At 34.9% G+C, this 18,347-nt stretch overlaps 1 protein-coding gene and 1 non-coding gene across 3 annotated transcripts in view; one reads left to right on the forward strand and one right to left on the reverse strand.

The window, feature by feature from the left end:
* Positions 1 to 17,357, forward strand: part of TTC6 (tetratricopeptide repeat domain 6) — a 218,814-nt gene extending 201,457 nt beyond the window's left edge. For both annotated transcript variants that reach the window (XM_028851513.2, XM_077940915.1), the window contains 4 exons: positions 867 to 1,019; positions 1,862 to 2,032; positions 16,074 to 16,299; positions 16,788 to 17,357. In XM_028851513.2, the coding sequence (XP_028707346.2) occupies positions 867 to 1,019; positions 1,862 to 2,032; positions 16,074 to 16,299; positions 16,788 to 16,924 (687 nt within the window). In that variant the 3' untranslated portion in view covers positions 16,925 to 17,357. The remainder of the gene's footprint in view (positions 1 to 866; positions 1,020 to 1,861; positions 2,033 to 16,073; positions 16,300 to 16,787) is intronic.
* Positions 2,473 to 2,579, reverse strand: LOC114679748 (U6 spliceosomal RNA). Its single transcript, XR_003731861.1, has one exon. It is a non-coding gene; the product is annotated as a U6 spliceosomal RNA (small nuclear RNA).
* Positions 17,358 to 18,347: the final 990 nt, after the last annotated feature.

The following is an 18,347-nucleotide window of genomic DNA, read 5'->3' on the forward strand; positions in this document are numbered from 1 at the left end:
AGAGAGAGAAGATTTGATGGTCAGGAAACAGGGTCTTGTTCCCTTAATGGTTGTATTTCTTTTTACTTTCATATGAGAGTCCCTAGGCTCAGCTTGGTTAAAGTGAGTCAGCTTCCGAGATTCTGGCAAGATGGGTTTTTTTAGCCCATTAGAAAAAAAGACAGACTCCAGACTGTACTGAATTTATTAACTCACTGCCTTCCTGTGGAGGCATTTAGTTGCCAGCTGGTCTTCTCTAGGAAGCACTCTGACATCGTTCTCTTAACAATGCCCCTCTCCTGACCTCTTTCTTTTCCAGTTGGTATAAACAGAAGCTTGGTAGATTTACATGTATTTTCTATGGAATACGTATAGTGATCCTAAAACGCCAGATGCTGGCATGATTTATCAGAATATGTTTTACACCATTATTCATTTATTATTCAATACATGTTTATTTTATTATGTATATTATGTATATATTATCTATAACTGGAGATTCAGTGCCAACCAAATAAATGCAATCCCTCCCTATGTGTGTGCAGCTCAATGTGAATCTTTTTGTGTTGGTAAAAACCGTTGGCATTTCACATGGTGGCTATGATTTTATGTTGTCCAGGATTGGTACAGGAGATGACTCTGAAGTTAAATATATTTTAATTAATTAAAATTTCATCATAAATACTCAGAGGTAATTAGTCAACTGAATACAGCCACAGTATGCTTTCAGTATGCCTACTTTCTGGTTTAAAAGAACTTAGATTTAGCATGGCTAAATACCCTTACTAAATACTCTTACTAAAGTTTTATTTGATTGAGTCAGAATCATAAACATTTGTTATGTTATGGACTATTTCCTACTTTGTGTAATTGGAAAATTATTTTAGGCCCAAGGAAAATTCCAGAAAGCTTGGAACCACTTTACCATTGCCATAGATATTGATCCAAAGAACTACTTAGCCTATGAAGGAAGAGCTGTGGTCTGTCTTCAGATGGGTAATAATTTTGCTGCAATGCAGGATATTAATGCTGCCGTGAAGGTAAAAACCATCTTAGGTTATATTATTATTAGCATAAATTAACACTGTCAATGAATAGGTTCAAGTAAGAAGTTCTCTGTTAGCTTTTTAAAGTACTTATGCAGAAAATAATGTTTTGTATTTTTTTAACCGAAGTGATCCCTAGGGTAAAGAGTTATGGCTTGCCAATTTTATAACCTAAATGCACTAAAACCCCAAAGTCCTGATAAATGTTGATCGCTTTCAGTAAACACGCTTTATACTTTCATGGGACATCAATATTATTTTGTCATACAAAGTGAATGCGTAACATAAAATAATGTTCTAGGTTTGAAGGAACTAAAGAGAGAACAGTGTAAATCCCCAGAATCTTCCCATAATGAAATGACAAGTAAAAATCTCATGTTGAATGCATGGACAGAAACTCTTCTTTACTTCTAGATTTTGGGTTTTGATTCTATAGATTTGGGCAGATATTGTAGTGTTTGAGATGAGGAAAAGGAAAGAACTGAAAGATAATTGCTACTACATAAAAATACACCTGTTAACTATTCAATTTAATTTCTTCTCTAGCTTAACAGCTAAACAGATAAGCTTTTCCACTTTGTCTATTCCTTGGAAAGGAACTGAGTGAAAAAACACTAAGATTATTTGTTTTATAGCAACCAAATCAACAAAATGTTGACACTGAACCAACTTCATACCAACTCCTTTCTCAAAATATTTGTTCTACTGGGGTTTTACATGCACTATAAAACTACTCATTTCCCACAAGTAGATTCTCTAATGTTCATTTTGGCAGACATGAAATCAGAGATACATACTATTCCCAGATGTTAAATAATCATAATATTATACTGCAGATCAATACTACAGCAGAATTCTTAACAAATCGTGGGGTGATTCATGAGTTTATGGGCCATAAACAGAATGCAATGAAAGACTATCAAGATGCAATTTCTCTAAACCCCGAGTACTCGCTGGCTTACTTTAATGCGGGAAATATCTACTTTCACCACAGGCAGTTTTCCCAGGTAATGTGAGTTTTACTTAACACTTTCTTTTTGACATGAAATGCTATCTTTATTATATATAGCTTCAAAATGTAGTTCATACAGTCTCAGGCTAATAATGCATTGGATATTAGCTCTTTTATTTAAAATGTTGTCTTACATAAGAATGCTTATAATTTATCCATTAAATATTTATGCCTCTATGGATTTATTCTCCTCATTATCATCAACAACACTTGTAAAAGTTTTTTCTTCTTTTATATTTTATCATAATAAATGTCTTGCTAGAATCTTATTAAGACATAATTGACATAGAACAAATCACACATATTTGAAATGTATGATTTGATGTCTTGACATATGTGTACACCTGCAAAATCATCACTACAATAAAGATAATAAATATCTATCAGCACCAAAAGTTTTCTCATGCTCCTTGATATTTTATCCTTCCTTCCCTGAAAAATATGAAATGCTTCATGAATTTTCATGTCATCCTTGCACAGGGGGCATGCTCATCCTCTCTGTATTGTTCCAATTTTAATGTATATGTTGCCGAAGTGAGCATCCAGTAAACATTTTTTTGGACTTCCCCAAGTGTGAGGACTTGCTTTGCGATACGTATTGTCACCAGCTCCCGCCTGGAATCCTCTGTTCTTTCCCCCACTTAGACTTCCTTCAAGACCGTCCTTATGATTATCTAACTCACCTTAATTTATGCTTTTTCCAAATTTCTGCCATGGGAGCACTTGACTGGGAGTAAGAAGACTTGGATTTTAGTTCTGGTTTTGTGTGATGCCTTAATCTCTTTGGATTTCAATTCATAGTATCTGAAACAAAAATGTTGGGTCATTAGATGATGGTATTTTCTATTTTTTGGATTTATTTCATTTGAATCATAAGGCATTTACATGATTCAAACTCTTAATTTTTAAGTTTTTGCTTTTTATTTATAGTCACTCTTTTTTCTGCTTTCCTTGAATTTGTCTTGTTATTCTTTATCTTTTTGAGTTGGAAGCTTAATTTATTTTCACCCTTTCATTTGTATTGTAATAAGTTATTAAAAGTATGACTTTTACCCAAGTACTGTTTTGGCAGCATTCCGCACATTTGGCCCTGTAATGTTTGCTTGTTTAGCTCTGGTAAAATACACCTAACAAAAACTTTATCATCTCAACCATTTTTAAGTGTATATTTCAGTAGTGTTAAGTATATACTGAAATGTTTTTATTAATGTTTTTCCCAGATTTTGCACCTGTAATTTCTATTTCCCATTTGACTAAAGAATAAATTAATAGGGCATTTAACCAGATGGAAGGACATTTATATTTTCTACATTCTGGAATTTATTGAGTTTTAATGTAGTCTAATGTAAAAAGCTTTTTTGAATATGTCAGGGTCATTCCAAAGAAAGGGTAGCTACTATTAGGATGTGGATTTAAGTCTACATTTATGAAGTCTACATTATTAATTAGTTTACATTCATACTTTTTTTTTCACTTGGTCTATCTTGGACTGAGAGATTTATTCAAGTATCCTGTTATTAGGGGGTTCCTATATGTTTCTCTTTACATCTCTTATAATGTCTGCTTTGTGAAAATCCATGCTACATTATTTCATGTATAGATATTTATACCTATTATATATGCATTATGAATTATAGCCTTCAGCATTACAAATTTCCTTCTTTGTTTCTTTTAATGCTCTGTGGAACAAATTATCTTTTGTGTAATATGAGGATCATGACCTCTGAGACCTTCTGATTTGCTTTGCCTGATATTCCTTTGCTTTCCCTTTTCCTTTCAACTTTTAAAATCCTTTGTTTTTGGTATGTCTCTTTTATACTGCATAGAATTGGATTTTACTTTGAGAGCTAATTTGAAAATATTTTTCTTTTAATAGGCAAGTTAAGCCCATTTAATTTTGATGTAAGAAATACATTTGATCTTAGTTCTGTCATTTTATGTAATACAAGTATGTTAATGTTAAAAGTATTTTGAAAGTATTTAACTCTCTGTTTTTTATTTCTTGACTTTTTTTCAGTTTTTGTGATATTTAGGAGGGTTTATAGTTTTGCTGTAGTGATTACCTTTATAAAAATAACTTTAATACTCTTAATTTAGTTTCTCTACTATGAACAACAGTGAAATTACCCCTAAACTCCTCCTCCCTCTCATCCATTATTCAATTTTAGTTAGTAATATTCTTTTTTTTTAAAAAAATAGTTTATCCTCATATTCTTAAATATGCTTCAGCTTATTATGTCAGCTTGTCATATAAACTTAGTTTCCACAGTCTCTTGGGTATAAAAATTAGTCCAAATTAAGGTGAGTTGGATAATCACATCATAGGGAGGGTCTTGAAGGAAGGCTAAGTAGGGGAAAGAGCAGAGGATTCCAGGCTGGAAGCAGTTGACAATAGATATTGCAGGGCAACTGCTGACGCTTGGGGAAATCCAAAAGAATAGTTGCTGCATGTTCACTTGGGCAGTACATAATCTAATTCTCTCATTTTGTTGTAAGTTTTATTATTTCTACACTGCCTGAAGATTTAATATTTATGTATTATTTTGTTACCCTTATTGCACATTTTAGTCTTAGTTCTTCAGTTAAGTATATTCAGTTCTCATCACCAGATTATTTGCCAAACTCCCCTTCCCCGCAATAATTTCTTGGTTATCTGAAATTAATCCTCTGGTAGAGTTCTAAGGAGGGGCTCCTGAGAACAATATTCCTTGGATTTTTGCATGTTGATAGCTGTTTGCCTGTAGCCTATTTTATACCTTAAGACATCATGGCTCCTTGACTCATGTTTCTTTCCTCGAGTGTCTTGTAAGCGCTGCTTTCTTTTCTGGTGGTGTATGTTGGTGTCAAGAAGCATGATGCAAACCGGATTTTCTTTTTCTTAAAAGCAACTTGCTCCGTCAAAATAACCACATTTGTTTTTTAAGGAAAAAGTTTTAACAAGGTATGCCTTAGGGTTGACCACTGCAGGTTAAATTTATCAAGTATACAGTATATGTTTTCAGTATGTAGATTTCAGATAAGTGTTGTTGAATTCAGTTAACATTTTTTTTTTTCTGTTTCATTGTTCTGAGTTTGTTCACTGGGGATACCAATTATATAGATGTCATATATTCTTTAACTTTGAGTTATTCTCATTTTTTTTTCTTAATGTCTGTTTAATTTTCTTTGTCTTTCTTTTGTATTTTTTTCTAAATCTTTATACTGTTTCCTGAGATACCTGTTATCCGTGTGGACCTCATAAGTCAGGTTTCCTTTTTATTTTATTTTTCTAGTTCTATCCTATTTCCATGCCATTTTTTCCTGATCACCTCTTTTCTGGGTTCCTATATTTCTGATTCATTTTTTTTCTTGATAGCAATTGCTTCCTTAAAAATTTTTTTCTAAAATAAATTTTTTAAATGAATTTTTTTCAGAATCATTTTATTTCAGAATGTTATATTTTTATTGATACATACTAATTGTACATATTTATGGGGCACATGTGATATTTTGATACATGCATACAATGTGTAATGATGAAATCAAAGTAATTGGAATATGCATCGCCTCAAACATTTATCTTTTCTTTGTGGTGAGAACATTTCAAATCTTCTAGCCATTTTGAAATATACAATAAATCATAAATATAGTCACCCTGCTGTGCTATCAAATACTAGAACTTGTTCCTTCCATGTAACTGTATTTTTGTTCCCATTAACCAACCTGTTTTCATCCCCCCACCCACCCCTCCCAGCCAGTTGTAACCACCTTTCTACTCTCTATGTCTCTCTATGTTTATGATGCAAAGTTTTTTTTTAAGCCTCCAAATATGAGTGAGAATACGTGTTGTCTTTCTGTACCTGGCTTATTTCGCTTAACACAATGTCTTCTATGCTCACCCATGTTGCTGCAAATAGTAGGATTTTGTTCTTTTTAATGATACAATAGTATTCCATTGCATATATGTAACACATTTTCTTGATCTATTCATCTGTTGATGGACACTTAGGGTGATTCCATATCATGGCTATTGTGAAAAGTTCTGGGACAAACCTGGGAGTGCAAATATTTCTTCAATATACTGATTTTCTTTCTTTTGGATATATACTCAGCAGTGGACTTGCTGGATCATATGCTAGTTCTTTTGTTTTGAGGAACCTTTGTACAGTTTTCCATAATAGCTGTACTAATTTAGATTCTCACTGTCAGTGTACTAGAGCTCCCATTCTTTGCATTCTTGCTAGATGTGTTTTTTTTCTGTCTTTTTCTTTGTTTGCTTTTTTTTTTTTTTTTTTTGACAATAGCCATTTTAACTGAGGTGAGATAATATCTTACTGTGGTTTTGATTTGCACTTCTCTGACAATTAGTGATGTTCAACTTTTTTTTTATAGATCTATCTATAAAAAAAAAGTATGTCTTTTTTTTCAGATCATTTGCCTTTTTAATAGGAATGGTTTTTTTTTTTTTTTTTTTTTTGCTGTTGAGTTGTTTGAGTTCTTTATATATTCTGGTTATTAGTTCCTCATTGGATGAATAATTTGTAAATACTTTCTCCTATTCTGTAGGTTTTCTCTACACTCTATTGATTATTGCCATTCCTATGCAGAAGCTTTTTAAACTTGATATAAAACCACTTGTCTGTTTTTGCTTTTGTTGCCTGTGCTTTTGTGGTCTTAACTCTTGAAAAATCTGTGCCATATTAATCAGTGTCCTGAAACATCTCCACAATGTTTTATTCTAGTAGATTTATATTTTCAGGTTTTACAGTTAAGTCTAATCCATTTTGATTTGATTTTTGTACATAGGGAGAGACAGGGGTCTAGTTTCTTTCTTCTGCATATGGATACCCAGTTTTCTCAGTTTTATTTATTTGGGTCTTTTCTCTCTTTTTAGTTAGTCAATCAGTTTTGTTTATTTTTACAAAAATATAACTTCATTTTATTGATGTTTTATATTTTTTAAGTCTTTATTTCTGCTCTGATATTTATTATTTCTTTTTTTTTTCTAATTTTGGGTTTAGCTTGTTCTTGCTTTTCTAGTTTTATGAGGTGCATTATTACAGTGTTTATTTGAAATCATTCTACTTTTTTGATGTAGGCATTCAACTCTATAAACATCCTTCTTAGGTTTGCTGCATTTCGTAGGTTTTGGTATGTTGTGTTTCCATTTTCATTTGTTTCAAGAATTGTTTTGTTTTCCTTCTGAATTTCTTTATTGACCCAATGGTTGTTCGAGGCATATTATTTAATTTTAATTTGCTTATTTAATTTCCAAAGCTTCTCTTGTTGTTGATGTTTTATTCCATTGTGGTCTGAGAAGATAGTTGATATAATTTTGATTATTAATATTTGTTGAGACTTGTTTCATGTTCTAACATGTAGCCTATCCTGGAGAATATTCCATATACTGATAAGAATGGGTATTCTGGCCAGGTGCAGTGGCTCACGCCTGTAATCCCAGCACTTTGGGAGGCCAAGGTGGCCAGATCACGAGGTCAGGAGATCAAGACCATCCTGGCCAACATGGTGAAACCCCGCCTCTACTAAAAATACAAAAATTAGCTGTGCATGGTGGTGCGTACCTGTAGTCCCAGCTACTCAGGAGGCTGAGGCAGGAGAATTGCTTGAACCCGGGAGGTGGGAGCTGAGATTGCACCACTGCACTGTGGCCTGGTGACAGAGCAAGACTCCGTCAAAAAAAAAAAAAAATAATAAGTATTCTGCAACTGTTGGATGAAATGTACTGTGAATGTCTGTAAGGTTCATTTGGTCTATAGTGCAGTTTAAGTCTGCTGTTTGTTGATTTTCTGTCTAGATAATCCATCCAATGCTGAGTACGGTATTGAAGTCCCCAACAATTGTTTTATTATTAATGGGTCTAACTCACTCTCTTTACCCATAATAATTGCTTTATATATATGGGTGTTCAAATGTTTGGTGCATTTGTATTTACAATTGTTATATTTCTTGCTGAACTGATCTCTTTATCATTATATAATGATATTGTTTGTCTCTTACGTTTTCTGTCCTGACGTCTATTTTGTCTGATATAACTGCTTCTTTTGGGTTCTGTTTTGTAGGAAATATCCTTTTACATCTCTTAACTTTCAGTCATGTGTCCTTAATGGGTGAAATGTGTTTCTTGTAGCCAGCATATAGTTGGGTTTTGTTTTATTATCCATTCAGTCAGTCTATATCGTTTAATTGGGAAATTTAAACTGGTTATGTTCAGAGTTCCTTTTGATAGGTAAGGACGTATTTATGTCATTTTGTTGTTTTCTTATTGTTTTCTATATTTGTTCCTTTCTTTCTTATTGCTTATCTTTGATAATAAAATTTGGCAGCTTTCGATAATGATAACATTTGTTTCCTTTCACTTTCTCCATTGTGTGTTGTTTCAGTGAGTTTTATATTTTAGTGTATTTTTTATGATGGTGGATATTGTCTTTTGGCTGCCAGATGTAAAAATCTCTTAAGCAGTTCATGTATGACTGGTCTTATACTGATGAATTTCCTCAGTCTTTGTTTGTCTGGGAAAGACTTTCTCCATCATTTTTGAGCAATAACTTTGATGGGTATAGTATCCTTGCTTAACAGTTCTTCCCCTACCACCCCCCAGCACTTTGAATATATCATCCAATTCTCTCCTGGCTTATAGGATTTCTGTGGAGAAATCTGCTGTTAGTCTGACAGAAATTCCTTTATATGTGACTTGATGCTTTTGGTGTTTTTAAAATTCTCTCTTTGTCTTAGACTTTTGATAGTTTGATGATAGTGTGCCTCAGAGAGGGCCTTTTTGGGTTGAATCTCTCTGGGGACATTTGAGGTTCCTGTATCTATATGTATATCTCTTCCAATATTTGGGAACTTTTCAGTTATTATTTTACTGAATAGGTTTTCAATGACTTTTTCTTTTGAACTCCCAAAATTGAATGTTTGTTCACTTGATGGTATCCTCTATATGATGTAAGCTTTCTTCGTTCATTTTTATTCTTTTTGTTATTGTTGTCTGACTAGGTCATTTCTGAAGACCTGTCTTCAAGTTTAGGAATTATTTCTCCTATTTTACCTAGTCTATTGGTGAATGTCTTGATTGTATTTCTTTAATTACATTCATTGAATTCTTCAGTTCCAGGATTTCTCTTTGGTTATTTTCTTATGATATCTATATTTGTTTGATTTCTCATCTAAATCATGAATTCTTTTTTTGATTTCTTTGTATTGCTTATCTGTATTCTTTTGTTCTAAATTTCTTTAAGGTAAATATTTTGAATTCTTTTTCAAACATTTCACAAAATTTCTTTTCTTTGGTGTTACTGGAGATTTATTGCACTCCTTTTGGGGTGTATTTCTTTGCTTTGTCATGTTTCTTGTGTCCTTACATTGATATCTGCTCATCTGGTGTAACCATCACTTCTTCCAATTTTATTAAGTAGCTTTCATAGGGAAAGACTTTTTTCTGCAGATGTATCTATAAAGTAAGTTGAATAGGGTACTTCGGCTTAGGTTCTAGGTGGGCACCATAGAGTGGTATAGTCTGCATATGATTACTTCATCTATAATCAATGTCAGTGGTGTCTGTGAGTTCCTTGGTGGCTTAGGCTGTGGTTATTAGTGGACACTGTGGTGAAACTTTACTGGAGGTGGTGATGCCAGGCAGTCCAGTCCTCAGGCCCTGAGGTAGCACATGGGGGCCGTTGCAGGCAGTGGTTTTCCCTGGGTGGGCAGTCTTTGTGCTCCTGGCAGGGCACATAGGCACTGGCAGTGAGGGCGGTAGGCTGGGAAGGTCAGTCTTTAGGCCCCTGGGCTGGATGTATAAGCACTAGTGGTGTCCATGGCAGGGTAAGTGTGGTGTGAAATGTTATAATTTTAGTTTTCATTGTAGAAATACTATCTTTTTCCTGGTGATTTTTTTATTGTCTTTGAGACTTTGAGGGTAAGAGGTTTGTGTGTATGTGTCTTTAAGATGAGAGATATCAATTTACGCTCCAATGTTAATAAGAACAAACTAGTAAATTGTTGGTAAAGGAGAGTGTCAGGGATAATTAGGATCAAAATCTTCAAGAATTTGATGAAGTTAAGAGTTTGGAAGTTGCACATGTGGCCCTTGATGGGAGCAGAACACACTACCCGTTATGTCATTAGGAAAGGCAGAGGGTTTGGGCACAGTTGAATGTAGGTTTTGGTAGTATGTAACCCTATCTGTTGATTATATCTTCTCCATGGATACAAGTATTAGTCACCAGTTAACAGTGGGAGTGAATGGTTAAGAAAGAAAGACAAGATGGCTAGGATTTTTAAAGAGAAGAGAGAAAATGTGAAATTATTGTGTTAAGAGAGTGGTAAGATGAGCATATTAGAGTGTAGTAACAATATGAAGTCCTCATTTGAGGTTTGTAGTTTTAAATTTCAAAATGAGATCTTGAGTCTTTCTTGCTTTGCATATAATTCTCTCTATACAGATTAAATACTGCTTTATGTCATGCAGTTGTTTCTGTGTTGATCTCTGTCTCCTTACTCTGTAAGCTGTTAAGGGGCAGGAAGCACACTCTGCCCTCTTATCTCTACATTTCTCTGCTCTGAAAGTCCATTTATTATCATGACTTACACTACTTGAAACTCTCCTTTCTTCTGAGCTCCTAACCCATATTTAGGAGTTGCTACAACTGGATATTTTACAAGTTCATTAAAGCCCATTCTGAATTGCTCTCTCTATCCATTATCCTCAGCCGAGCTTTCTTCATATAAATGCTCTCTCAATTCGAGTTGTCATCTTCCATAAAGTCACTTGAATAGAAATGTCAGAGTCAACCATAACTTTCTGTTTCTTATGTCCTTAAGCTAATGTCATCTAATCCTGTCAGTTTTACATCTATCCTGTCAGTAGAGACAATTGCTCAAAGATCAGTTGTCTCTAACTTGACCAAACTCAGATCACCCTCTGGCTGGATCCTAGAAATGTTTATGTGCATTGTAGTTAGTTAATGTGATTAAGGCAAATAAGATTCCCAGGGCAATGTTATATTTCCATAGATGTTTAAGATCTGCATGAAAAGGAGATATTCACCTTTTTCATTCATTTGTCTTTGATTACTATATGGGCATCATGTAGAAAAGTATTTGGTTAGATCCAAAGTGTAGTTTAAATTCTTTTTGAAGTATGGCTGTATTCCCTCCAAAGTATAGACAAATTATCTGGGCAAATATTTCATGTAAAATATGTTCCATCTTTTGACTTGATATACTGGATGCCTGAGCTTTACAGTGCACACTCCCTCCAGGGACTAGCAAGCTTTGGGAATAGGTATTCAGCTATTCTAGTATGCTTTGGGCTCCGTGGAGAAAATGGCTTTTATTCCCTTTCACCCTCTGCCCTCATCACCTTATTTCTGACTATAAAGGAGGTAAGACTTAGGCTAGGAGGAAGGGTCCCTCAACTGATCTAATAAACTCTAGAGGGTTAAAAAAATGTGTGTGATCTGGCTTCTTTTATCTTTAGTGACTTAATGATAACCACTTAATGTGATTTAATGATCTTAAACCACAGTTGGATGTGCTACTTGCATACATTATGAACTACAGGTGACTTTAAAAAATAACTGGATCTGCTTTTTAATTAATTACAACGTAAGGGCATTAAACCAATTATTAAAAAATCAAGGCCATCTGTTGTGGTAGATGCCTTTAGCCTCTAATTGCTTCATAGTTAATATTCTGATACTTCAAGTAACCTCATTAAATTTATAGGTTTCATTTTCTAAGTAATATATTTGGCAGCTAGAGTAGAAAGTTACACAGTTCAAAGTTCTTTTCTCTTACGTGAGAAAAAGAATTTGCTCTTACATGATTGAAGGTTTGCCTTGTGATGTGTAATTGTGTCTTCTTTACTGATAATTTACTGGTGAATCAAAATGAAGTCTAAATTACTTTAGGAAGAAAGTTTTGGCCTTGCTTGGAGTCTTTCCCTTGCCTCATTTCTGAGAACTGGGGGTGCAGCCTTCTCTTCAGGAGAGAATCCTCTTCAAGCTCTTCACAGAATGATGTCAATCCTGTCCCCCTTCCCCCCAACCTGTCTCAGGGTTGAGATGGATTTTACATCTTGAGCTAATTACCTCTCAAAAGTAAGAGGAAGCAAAATTCATGGAGTATTGCCTAAAGGTGATGTTCCCTCTCCATGTATAGACACTGGGAAAAACGTGATATATAAGTAATAATTGACAGAGTCCTTACTACTTTCTGCATATTGTTCTCAGTACATTACATATTAGTTCACTTAACCCTCACATCAACACTGGAAGTGGAGTTTTATTTGTTACCTTTGTTTTACAGATGAGGAAACTGATGCAAATAGAGTTTTAGTAACTCACTCAAAGTAGAGGCAGGATATAAACCCAGCAATATGACTCTATGGTCTGGGCTGTCAGCCACTGTGCAATCAGTGTTCCATATCACTCATGAAGGAAGTGAATAGAGGACAGCTCTTCGGGAAACATAGAGGAAAGTAGTTCAGTGACAGAGAGAATTTTAAGAAGGAAGGAGAGACCAAAGGTGTCCATGCCACAGAAATGTCATGGAAGACAAGAACTAGAATGTGTCCAGTAGGCTTGAGGACAGCTGCAATTTTAGCAACAACAGAATTCATGGAATAGGGAGAAATAGAAGCCAGATTATGTTTGGTTCGGAAAAAGTTGAGTATTAAGTAATTGGCGAGTGGCAAGCTTTACTGTGAAAAGTGACTCTCTCTTTAAGGTAGGTTTTAAAGTAGCGGCCAGGTTTTCATCCATCAGGGAATTAGAGATTTCTAAGTTGACTAGCAGGATGTCTAATCAGCATCTCAACTATTTGTGGTGAAAGGCCAGTTAAAAAAAATTCTAGTATACTGTAATCAATATACATTGCTAAAACCCAATAAAAATGAATTACTAGAAATGTGATCAAGTGCTGGGATGTCATAGCCATGTCAAAATTCTATAAAAGTTACTTATTGTTTATTCTCAATTTTGGTACTTGCCTCTTTGCAGAGCTCTAGCAAATGGCTCCTGGACCAGGACTCCAATACTGCTTTGCAGACTAACTTGAGGGTCCCTTTCAGATCAATGATGAGTTGTGAATAATCTCAAGTCCTTGGTCTTTTCAACAAGCTGATATTTCCTCTCTCTTTTTTATACCTTTTTTTGGTATAAGTGAGTTTTTATCACTCTTGTATGTCTTAGAACCTTATTTTGAAAAGTCTCTTGTGGTTGAGCTCTTACTCTGCTTTTTTACACAAAGTTTTACTTTTCTTTCTTCTTTTGTTTTCTTGTTTACTTTTTTTTAAATTGTACTTTAAGTTCTGGGGTACATGTACACAATGTGTAGGTTTGTTACATAGGTGTAAATATGCCATGTTGATTTGCTACTCCCATCGACTCATCATTTACATATCCCTCCCCCAACCTACCACCCACTGACAGGCCCTGGTGTGTGATGTTCCCCTTCCTGTGTCCGTGTATTCTTATTGTTCAACTCCCAATTATAAGTGAGAACATGCAGTGTTTGGTTTTCTCGTCTTGTGTTACTTTGCTGAGAATGATGGTTTCCAGCTTCATCTATGTTCCTGCAAAGGACATGAATCCATCCTTTATCATGGCTGCATAGTATTCCATGGTATATATATGCCACATTTTCTTTATCTAATCTATTATTGTTGGGCATTTGGGTTGGTCTTTGCTATTGTGAACAGTGCTACAATAAACATACGTGTGCATGGGTCTTTAGAGTACAATGATTTATAATCCTTTGGGTATATACCCAGTAATGGTATTGCTGGGTCAAATGGTATTTCTGGTTCTAGATCCTTGAGGAATCACCACACTGTCTTCCACAATGGTTGAACTAATTTATACTCCCACCAACAGTGTAAAAGCATTCCTATTTCTCCACGTCCTCTCCAGCATCTCTTGTTTCCTGACTTTTTAATGATCAGCATTCTAAATGGCATAAGATGATACCTCATTGTGGTTTTGATTTGCATTTATCTAAACACCAGTGATGATGAGCATTTTTTCATGTGTCTGTTGGCTATATGAATGTCTTCTTTTGAGAAATGTCTGTTCATATCCTTTGCCCACTTTTTAATGGGGTTGTTTATTTTTTTCTTGTAAATTTGTTTGAGTTCTTTGTAGGTTCTGGATATTAGCCCTTTGTCAGATGGACAGATTGCAAAAATTTTCTCCCATTCTGTAAGTTGCCTGTTCACTCTGATGATAGTTTCTTTTGCTGTGCAGAAGTTCTTTAGTTTAATTAGATCCCATTTGTCTATTTTGACTTTTGTTGCCATGCTTTTGGTGTTTTAGTCATGAAGTCTTTGCCCATGCCTATGTCTTGTATGGTATTGTCTAGATTTTCTTCTAGGGTTTTTATGGTTTTAGGTCTTAGGTTTAAGTCTTTAATCCATCTTGAGTTAATTTTGGTATAAAGTGGAAGGAAGGGATCCAGTCTCAGCTTTCTGCATATGGCTAGCCAGTTTTCCCAGCACCATTTATTAAATAGGGAATCCTTTCCCCATTGCTTGTTTTTGTCAGGTTTGTCAAAGATCAGATGGTTGTATATGTGTGGTGTTATTTCTGAGGCCTCTGTTCTGTTCCATTGGTCTATATATCTGTTTTGGTACCAGTACCATGCTGTTTAGGTTACTGTAAACTTGGAGTATAGTTTGAAGTCAGGTAGTATGATACCTCCAGCTAGCTAGACTAATAAAGATAAAAGAGAGAAGAATCAAATAGATGCAATAAAAAATGATATAAGGGATAGCACCATCAATCCCACAGAAATACAAACTATCATCAGAGAATACTATAAACACCTCTATGCAAATAAACTAGAAAATCTCAAAGAAATGTATAAATTCCTGGACACATACACCCTCCCAAGACTAAACCAGGAAGAAGTCAAATCTCTGAATAGACCAATAACAAGTTCTGAAATTGAGGCAGTAATTAATAGCCTACCAACCAAAAAGAGTCCAGGACCAGATGGATTCACAGCCGAATTCTATCAGAGGTACAAAGAGGAACTGGTACCATTCCTTCTGAAACTATTCCAATCAATAGAAAGAAAGGGAATCCTCCCTAACTCATTTTATGAGGCCAGCATCATCCTGATACCAAAACCTGGCAGACACACACACACACACACACACACACACAAATTTTTAGGCCACTATTCCTGATGAACATTGATGTGACAATCCTCAATAAAATACTGGCAAACTGAATCCAGCAGCACATCAAAAAACTTATCCACCATGATCAAGTTGGCTTCATTCCTGGGATGCAAGGCTGGTTCAACATACGCAAATCAGTAAATGACAAAAACCAAGTGTTATTTTTCTAATTTGTATTTTATCCTGTTGTTGTGGCCTTCTTTTCTATTTTATGCTTTAACATATTTTCATCTCTATACAGGGATCTGGGATTTGGGGTAAGAGGCAGTGGGAGGATTTTTTTTTTTTTTTTTTTGAGATGGAGTCTTGCTCTGTCACCTAGGCTGGAGTGCATTGGTGTGACCTCCACACACTGCAACTTCCGCCTCCCAGATTCAAGCAATTCTCCTGCCTTAGCCTCCCGAGTAGCTGGGATTACAGGCACCTGCCACCACACCCAGCTAATTTTTGTATTTTTAGTAGAGATGGGGTTTCCCCATGTTGGCTAGGCTGGTCTCGAACTCCTGACCTCAGGTGATCCACCTGCCTCAGCCTTCCAAAGTGCTGGGATTGCAGGTATGAGCCACCGCACCCAGCCAGTGGGAGCATTTTAACCCAGCCAACAGGAGTATTATATCACTGACATTATCTAGAATTGCTGACACATTGTAATAACAAAAAACAGATCAACTTTTGGTTGGGTTTACCTTTTTACATTCTCTGCAGACAATGCACCTCTGTACCTGGGATGAATTGCTTCTATTGCCCCCTTGGTATGCCACTGGCGTTAATTTAAAATTAAGACTAAAAGTGCTTCAAATTTCGGTATAGTAAGTTGCTAATTAAAATATATCATTATCTTCATATTTTGTAGGCCAGTGGCTACTTCTCAAAAGCTTTAAAATTTGATCCAGAAAATGAATATATTCTCATGAATCGAGCTATTACAAATACAATATTAAAGAAATACGAAGAAGCAAAAGGAGATTTTGCAAATGTAATTGAAAGCTGTCCATTTTGGGCTGCAGTATATTTTAATAGAGCACATTTCTACTACTGCTTAAAGCAATATGAACTAGCTGAGGAAGACCTTAATAAAGGTATACTTTTGGTAATTATTTTGGTAAGATTGCAGTGGTTGATGTGATTATTTTTAGACTACAAAAGAAGAAAATCATTAGGTCTATTTATTTAGATAAAGTTACATAAGAATTAGTGGTTTTAGATATCATGTCCTTGATATAATCGATATAGATTCCTTTATGTAATATCTTAACTTAAAGCTCTAGTAAACTGAGATATAGAGAATTATTACAAAACTATACACAAACAATGCCAACCTTTCGAAGAAAGACATTGTACTGTGTTTCCCCAAGTTAGTTTGCTTAGAAAGATTCAATATTTTTAATTTAACTAAATAGTTCTGTTTGAAGAAAAATATTTTCAAATAAAAAGTATTAAAGTTCTTGATTTCATCCATTGAGTTACTTTTTAAAAAAAGTTCTTATACAATTTTTGTTTGTAAGGAAATGAGACTATTTTTTGAGTGCTAGCTTAAACATATCTTGATTTTCTTTTTCTTTTGCAGCCCTGTCTTTGAAGCCTAATGATGCTCTAGTATATAATTTTAGAGCAAAAGTTCGTTGTAAAATAGGTCTGATTGAGGAAGCTATGGCTGACTATAACCAAGCACTTCATCTTGAAGACCATAACTCAGTTATATGATTACATAGACCGTGGTTGCTAGAGTAATTTACACAACTGTTCTCTCTGAAACTGAAACATATTTGTTGTCTAAAAGGTTCCACCATTTTCATTATTGTATTCATTATGCTTAGTCTTCCATATAACCTTCTATGCGTTTTAATAAAATGTTTGTTATACATTAATTATAAAATTTATGTCATTTTCTGCATATTTGGAATACCTTGATAATTGAATTTTTTCAAGGCTGCAAAATTTAAAGGAAAATGTTTCTTAAGGAATTAAATAGGAATGTTTCTTAACATTTAAAATATTTTCTTTAAAGTAATTCTTTTTGAAATAATACTATATATTGTAGAAAAAATGTCATCGACCTTTTCATCAATCCTTGCTGATAATGTATTCAACAGTATACAGATTAAAAAAAATAAACAGAACTGATGACTATAAAAAACTGAACTCAAGTAAAACCCTTCTCTTTTCCTTTAAACAGTGTGTATACAGGTTAATAGTCTTCCTAATACCTATATTCTTCCAATAGACAAATGTGTTTCTCTTTTACATGTGGCCTGCCTTCTAGGACAGCACCTATAAAGATTTTGGACATCATGTTTCCTTGAGATAGTTCCCTCTGCCTCTTTAATGCAGCTATCATAGATACATATAAAATCTGTATATATTTATAATTCTTGCATTGCAGGAGTTGATGAGTGAAAATAAAACAACTAAAAACTATTTATAGAGTGTCTCTGAGGAATCTTTGAATGAACCAGAGAACTCTTTCCCTTTGCCTCACTGATAACAGCAAGACTTCTTAACTTTTTTTTTTTTTTTGAGACGGAGTCTCACTATTGCCCAGACTGGAGTGCAGTGGCGTGATCCTGGCTCACTGCAACCTCCACCTCCCAGGTTCAAGTGATTCTCCTGCCTCAGCCTTCTGAGTAGCTGGGATTACAGGCGTGTGCCACCACACCCAGCTAACTTTGTATATTTAGTAGAGATGGGGTTTCACCATGTTAGCCAGGCTGATCTCGAACTCCCGACCTTGGGTGATTGGCCCGCCTCCGCCTCCCAAAGTGCTGGGATTATAGGCATGAGGCATTGCTCCAGGCCTGGCTTCCTAACTTTAAATTTACTCATATTTGCCTCATTTGGGTTGTTTCCCTTCTTGGTTTTATTCTTCCAGTACATCTCCATCTCCTCAGAGACCTGTGTTCACTGTAAGCAGGCATTTGGAAAGAATACTTCTCTCCACTCAGCTTTCTTTGTTTTTAGTTTGATGTACCAGATTTTCATAATAGGATGTTGACTTTTATTTAATTAGTCAATTAAGTAATTCTTTTTAAGAGGCAGGATCTTTCTGTCACCCAGGCTGGAATGCAGTGGCGTGATCATAGCTCACTGTAGCCTTGATCTCCTTAGCTCAAGTGACCACCCTGCTTCA

The sequence above is a fragment of the Macaca mulatta genome, chromosome 7 (genome assembly GCF_049350105.2).
Source record: "Macaca mulatta isolate MMU2019108-1 chromosome 7, T2T-MMU8v2.0, whole genome shotgun sequence".
In the NCBI taxonomy this organism is placed as follows: Eukaryota; Metazoa; Chordata; class Mammalia; order Primates; family Cercopithecidae; genus Macaca; species Macaca mulatta.